General features: G+C 44.1%; 1 protein-coding gene across 9 annotated transcripts in view; it reads right to left on the bottom strand.

Annotated features, from left to right (window-relative positions):
* The window catches only part of gphnb (gephyrin b), a 95,481-nt gene that overhangs the window by 27,587 nt on the left and 60,394 nt on the right, over positions 1-7,500 (bottom strand). For 6 of the 9 annotated variants that reach the window (XM_031581389.2, XM_031581390.2, XM_031581394.2 and 3 more), the window contains exon 9: positions 590-631. The exons of the other annotated variants lie outside the window; for them this stretch is intronic. In XM_031581389.2, coding sequence (XP_031437249.1) covers positions 590-631 — 42 coding nt within the window. The remainder of the gene's footprint in view (positions 1-589; positions 632-7,500) is intronic. 9 annotated transcript variants of the gene reach the window in all.

Below are 7,500 nucleotides of genomic sequence, written 5' to 3'. Positions count from 1 at the left end.
CTAACTAGGGAGGTTCTCTCAGTGAATGTGTGTGTGTGTATGTCTGAGTGGTTGTGTGCATGTCTGTATGCATGTGTGCTTGTGTGTGAGTACATTTGTAGGTTGAAGTGTATGAATATGAAAATGTGTAATGAGAAGATGGGTTCATATACAAGATGACATGTATCTATATTTTTTTTAACTACAAACACAAAAAAAAACATATGTTTATAAAAAAAATAAAAATAAAAATATGGACACTGCTGAGCATAATCCTTTCGAGACTAAGATTCATAAAAACAGTCAACCAAATGGCAAGATGCAATAAAAGATCACTTCAGAGAAATCGGATCAATGATGAGCAAAGAGTAGTTCACTTCCTAATGATGCAGGAGTGTGTTTGTGTGTGTGTGGGGAGGGGGTGGGGGGTAAAAAGGGAAGGGTGGTGTTGGGTGTGTGTGTGGGGGTGGTGGGGTAAGCAAGACACAAGAAGGGAGGTGCAGCGAAGCAGGCAGGTAACCAAGGCAACAGGAGGGTGGGTGAGGTGGGATGGTGGCTTGATGAGTGCTGTCACCATGGTGATGCTTCATAAACAACATGCAAGGAATACCTCAGCAATGCTTAAGGTGGATGAACAGGAGGGGAGCCGCGCCTGGGTGCCACGAGAGAGAGAGAGGAGAGGAGAGGAGAGGAGAGGAGAGGAGGAAGGGGGAGAAGAAGAGAGAGGGTTAACACAGCAGCTTAGCCAGCCAACCAGCAAGCAGGCAGAGCCCAGCAGCCGGGGACATACAGACGGTGCCACCCGCTGGCCTGGAGGAACAACAGCACTGGCTGCTCCGACTGAAGCACCAACCAGGGGGCGGCCAGAGACAAAACACACAATGGGAAGCACACGGGGCAAAGATGGGGGAAGATCCTTCCACCTGAGGCGTCCTAGAGAGACATTACTCTTTGGGAGTTTGGGGCTTCAGTGATGTAAGGTACATAAGGGCAGTTAGCATTGACTGGGAACACTTGGGGGGGGGGGGGGGGGGGGGGGGGGTGGGTGTTGGGTACACACTTTCAAAGGTTTCAAAAAGATGTCTGTTTGTATATGTGTGTGTGTGTGTGTGTGGGTATGTGTGGAATATGGGTGTACCTGTGAATGTATAGAAACATCATAATTAAAGCCAGTATAACCACTATTTAGACCAAGAATTACAAACAGACTAAGATTGAAAAGGTAGAAAAAATAAACACAGTTCATGCAAAAATACATTAAACACTATACAGCTTGTTCCCTTGAAGTTGGAAGAGTAATTTTCAGTTTTTCAAACTTCTTTGGTGTTGTGCTACATCATTCTTTCTGTCTTCAACATCATTCAGTCTTAAACACATTTATTTTCAAGATAAGCTACACCGTAAAACAATGTCACCATTCCATCTTATATCCTCTGAACTACAGCAGATGTAACAGTCACACAGTAGCCTTATATCACAAAGTTGGATGGCAAGACGGCGGAGGCCAGCGGATGAAAAATGTCTTCCACTTTCCCTGCGTAAGAGACGTTTTCCAATATCACACTACAAGCCTCTTTTCTGGCTGTCAGTAACAGCAACCCATGATCTATGATGGGTGACGAGTGCCAGGGGTCATGGGCAAAAACATGCACTCCCACAAAGCAACTCCAGTCTAGATATGGGAAAGAGAATCTTGGCGAGGTGTAAACAAATAAGCCAAGAGTCTGTTAAAAAGCTGATCTTTCCACCACCGAGAGCTAACCCATACCAGTGTACTTCTTTAGTGGAAAAGTTTTTCTGGGTTCACGAGAGTAGCTAGGTCAGAGTAGAAACGCATGAAAGTGAACAACACAGTTTTTTAAAAGCTTGGCATGGTGAGTTTTCACTGCTTTTAAACCAGATGTCTACGGTGTGCCAGTCTTTTTGCTGCAGTTTACAGCATGCTTCTTAATCTGATATTCATGTAACCATCTTAATGCCTTTTTAAAAAACACACAACTGATGCCAGTTTTCCAGTCCCGGAACGTTATGTTAAAAATAAAAATATCCACTTTGTATGTACGCTGAGGAAGAGGGCAGAATGTTCTCATGCACATCTGCAGTTTAGCACAGCTGCCACACACATACGCAAACACACAAACACACAAACACACACACACAAACAACGACAAAAAACACACACACGTCGTAGAGCAGCTGCAGTTTTCAGTGTGTCACAGAGTATGGTCACTGGGGCTGAAGGTGGACTGATGTTGCCATGACAGCACGCCAACACAAATTAGAACATGGTTTTCAAGTGGAGTGTGATGGGTACAGCTCAACTTCAGTGGAAACTCAGCAAAAAACAATAGAACACTGGTTTACTGGTTAACTTTTAAAAACACACACACACACACACACACAAACACACACACACAAACACACACCCCTAACACACACACACACATGGTTGCACGCAGATGTTTGTGGATAAGTAAAAGTATATTTAATCCCTTATTAAACTGAAGGGAGCGTTCAATTTCTCCACAAATCAACAAACACTTTAACTGTCATTATTTCAGGCTCTGAAATGGGATCAGTCCAAACAGTGTGGGTTTATGCCAGTGACGGCATCCTTGCTTTGCTTTGCTGTTTTCGATACATTGACTCTCTAGTGGCTCTTGAGGGACAAAGTGGTATTATGAGAGAGGATGGGCCAGGGCTAGCTGGTTAGCATGCTAACTTTAGTGGATATTTGGACAACGCAGAGTATAGGCGTACGTTTCTTCACATTCTGTTGCTCTTTCTAGTTAATCTTTGAACGTTTTAAACTAACAATCTTACACAAAATCTTACAGACTTTGCAGCCTTACAAAACATTAGAAAACATTACACACAACAAAAGTATCAAGTATCAATCAACCCATTATCATTAATAATAATAATAATGGCAATAAAATTCCAATATTAAAACTATTATTATATCTACATAATAAACTTAAACTTAAGAACTAAAGAACTAATTAGACAGATGATGTTTAAAAAGCTGAGTTTTGAAAAGCTTTTTAAATGTACCAAGGCTGTCACTGAAACTGACAGCACTGGGTAGGTCATTCCACAACCGAGGTACCACGAACCAAAAGAGTCTTGACTGTGATCTCTTGCAGCTGAGAGAAGGCAAAGACAACAAACACTCATCAGAGGAACGATGGTGAAAAGTGCTAAATTATGGCATTTAAATAACATATAGTACCTTTAAATTCAGCACCCACCATAATACTCTGGAAACGTCTCCTCTGAAGAGACTGATGAGGGCCAAATACCCAGTGCATCATGTCAAAAGCTGGAGGTGTTCAGGTAACAAAGGTTCTAGAGAGTTCCTCAGTACAAGTGAATCAGCCTGATGAAGTGCAATTGTCATGGCAGAACTACGTAGAAGGATAGACTAAACTTTCGTCGTAAATAAGACTGTGGTGGCCTTCCCTCCATATGAAATATGGGAAACAGTGCATGAAGTTATTACAGTGGCCTAGAGCCTTGACACCTGAAGGTGCTTTGGTAAGTTTCGCCATCACTGCAAATCCTTTACCTGTTAGCAACTTCCCCTCAGCATCAGTCAGTATGACACAGGTCCATGTTTCCAATGTTTCCAGCCTCCAGTCAAATTCAGTGGCTATATTTCAATGAAGGCATCTATTTATTTTATTTCATGAAAATTAAAAAATAGTTTGCTTTGCTTTGAGATCAAACTAGGCGAACCAAAACAATAGACCCATAAATCGCTACTCTACCTCCCATCTACTTAGACTGATAAATCAGTTCATCACCAACAGCATATACCAGCACTGCCACCCACGAGACATTATTTAAGGGGCCACTGCAGGAGGTAAATAGGGGCAGACTGGCAGCAAAGCAGCCTTTCTGTAGCTGTCTCTCTTTCTCTCTTGTTCTGAAAGTGAGACTGGCGTCCTGCAGCACCAGTCTCCTGGTTCACCTCCAGAGGATCGACCCCGGCTACTTGGAGTCGGGGCAGGGCCGCAGCGGGCACGCAGGGAGAGGCAGATGCCACCCATATGCCGGTCTGTCTAGCCTGGAGGCTGCTGGCACTAGAGTCACTGGGCAGGATCCCTGAATGAAGTAGGGATGCCAACTGACCCCGCCGTCTGCTAGAGAGGAAGGAAGTTATGTGTGGGAGGAGTCGACTGTATCAGAAAGCAAACTGAAAAATCTGCAGGTAAATGTTTTTTTAATTAATCGAAAAGGCACGCCATGAGGGCACATATGCTTATTAGTGTAATAGCACAATCACACTATTGCTCTTAAGTTTAATTTATTCCACCTGTTTTTTTGGTGCCGCTTCTGCTCCTAGTGCTTTTGAGATATCGACACCGCTCCAAACATGTTTGCACAGCCCCCTGTCATTATTTTGTCGTTTCGTGTCGTTTTTCATCCTTCTTTTTGTCCCATTGAAATGAATGGTGGAATGTTAGCCTACTGTGACGTCACTAGCACTAGGTAGACCGATGGTAGCTGTCATAGCTGGCAAACAACGATTATAGAGCGTGAAGCACAAATTATTTTCAACCACGCCATTATATTTGTACATACCTGGTTGTGGTTATCAGAGATTTTCCTGAACTTTAAACAAAGGATTAGAGAGTGCTTCTCGCTATATCTTTCCATTTCAACCACGGCATCTGCCACTGAACAGTACAATGTCAATGGGACTGAGTGCTCTTATACAATCACTGCACACCTGCTATTCTCTCACAACATACAGATTTATGTGCATGTTACCTCAAAGTACCACATCTTTTTTTTTAATGACCAATACATGGGAAATTGTATTGGTATTGACTAGCCAAAAGATCACTGTAGGGGCCACATCACTGAAACAAACTAGAAGCTACCGCTGATGTCAATCGGAAAGATCGGTAGAAGTTACACTGTCCACCTATTTGCTAACGTAACAGTTTAGAAGAAATATGTGTATCTAATGCATCTTATGAGAGGAAAAAAAAAACATTCAAGATGCTCAGTGTGCCTAAGTGGAGAGGGGCAGCAGTTTAGCACGCGGATGACGGCAACTCTGAGATTAATCGCATTAGTGAAGCGAAATTGAAACGAGACTACGATACTATACTAAACGATACTAAATAGTCTATACTAATGCTCAATTTAGGCAGAGGGGTATTTTCAGTCTTCTTTTCTGTGTTTCTTACAGAGATGTGTCTGTGTTTCTGTTGCCTATACAACAGCCATTCAAATTTGTTTCTTTTTTCCCTCCCTGTTCTGACTGAAGTCCACCCACCTGCTACTGAGCTCAACCCGGCCCACGCTTAGAAGCTCCATCTCACTCGTTGCAGCCCAGACAGAAGCACTTACTCACACATACACATACACACACACACACACACACACACACCTGCCTCAGGCTATCCCACGTCCAACGTTTAAATACATAACACACACATATAACATATATATGCTGTGAGAATTCTACACTCACACACACACACACACACACACACACACACACACACACACACACACACACAGACACACACATCTGTACTAAAATGAACACATGGCAATAAACACACACTAAAGTTCACACACCATGCTGAGGAAGGATTGACAGGGATTACCCAGGACCACTGCTTGATATGGGCCACAACAACACAGCAGAGAGTGGGTGCCACCTGGCAAACCAAAGTGTGGTGAACACCTGTAAGCAGATATCCACGGTGTCTCATCATTATGGGCATCAAAGACACTTTGATGGAAACCTCTGAACCCCCCCATAAAAATAAATAACTCCAGTGGTTCAAACATGAAACAAGGTGTAATCTCTCATTTTAAATGTGTGGATAAGAGATGGTCTCTATTGCTATTGCTATCGCTACCTCAATCTGCCTCTGCTGGAAAAGAACCCCCCACAACCACCAACACCACCACCATCATAATGTGCGCTGAGACTTGTGCAATCTCTGATAGGAGAGAGGAAAGGAAAGTGGGGTAGAAACGCTAGAGAGAGAAAGAATGAGAGATAAGCAAGAGTAAGATCGAAGTGGAGGAGGAAAAAAGAGAAATACAGAATAAGGTAGGGTGAAAGATGGAGAAAGGCACTGATGGAGAAAAAGACTACAGAACGACGAGAGACGGAGGTACATACCAGGTCCTGCCATATCAGCTGCCTTTACATAACCCTCCCACTCCCCCACTGCTGCTGCACAGCACACACATGTGTGTGTGTGTGTGTGTGTGTGTGTGTGTGTGTGTGTGTGTGTGTGTGCATTCTATAACTAATGCACTATTGCTGTCCCCGAGGCTCCACATCATCCCCATTTTTGATACACACACGCGTAGTAAAAGGTACACACAAACACACACACAGCAACACATATACATCTATAACCCTACACACTTAAACTTAAACACTCACTCACTGAACAAAACAAAAACACATGCCCACAAAACAGTATTACATCTGCCCAACATACATACACACACACACACACACACACACACCACATACACACACACACCACACACACCACACACACACACACACACACACACTCATACACACACACACACCTACAGCAAACTCACAGGGGAATGATACAATTTAAAGAATATGTGGCGGAGGTAGGCACTTACCATCCTCAGTCTGGAGTCTCACTGAAACAGAGCCGATCTCCCACACACAAACACGTGTACATACACACTCTGCCACAGACAATCTGAATCCGCCAGCGCGTGTGTGAGCAAGGGAGCGTGAGAGAGAGGGAGAGAGAGAGGGAGAGAGAGAGGGAGAGAGAGAGAGAGAGGGAGGGAGAGAGAGGGAGGGAGAGAGGGAGGGAGAGAGAGAGAGGGAGGGAGAGAGGGAGGGAGAGAGAGAGGGCGATAAAGAGCGGTAGGAGGGAGCATGGGATACACAGAAGGAGAGAAATGGAGAGAACACAATGTGCAAGAGAGGGGAGAGAGTATTAGGAAGTGATGATGAGGGAAGACAAGCGAACGGAAGAGTAAAGAGACATGAGGAGAGAGACACAGGGAGAAGGAGAGAGAGAGAGAGAGAGAGAGAGAGAGAGAGAGAGAGAAAGAGAGAGGAACTGGCAACACAGAGTGAGAAACAGTCATTATAATACAGAAGCGAAGATAAATGAGGAGTAAAGAGGGAGAGAGAGAGAGAGATAGAGAGAAGAAAGAGAGAAAGATGCAAAGAGGGAAATAATGTGTGCAGCTTGTAATCGTGGCTGACCAACAGCAGTGCGACAAGCATGCATGGACACACACAGTCACACGCACGCGCACACGCACGGACGCACTCACACACGCACACACACACACACTTGAGCGCACACACACACACACACACACACACACACTCGTGATAAAGCCTGACACTCACAGTGGCATACATTTATTCAGACAGATAGAGATAGAAAATAAGACAGGGCAGACTCAAACCAGCTGATCAAATGCTAAGTGAAGAACAGATGATGGATGGAAGAGGAGAAGAGGAAGAGGGGAATG

The sequence above is a fragment of the Clupea harengus genome, chromosome 15 (assembly GCF_900700415.2).
Source record: "Clupea harengus chromosome 15, Ch_v2.0.2, whole genome shotgun sequence".
NCBI lineage: Eukaryota > Metazoa > Chordata > Actinopteri > Clupeiformes > Clupeidae > Clupea > Clupea harengus.
The sequence above is the reverse complement of the archived record's forward strand: the minus strand, read 5'-3'. Positions and strand labels throughout refer to the sequence as shown.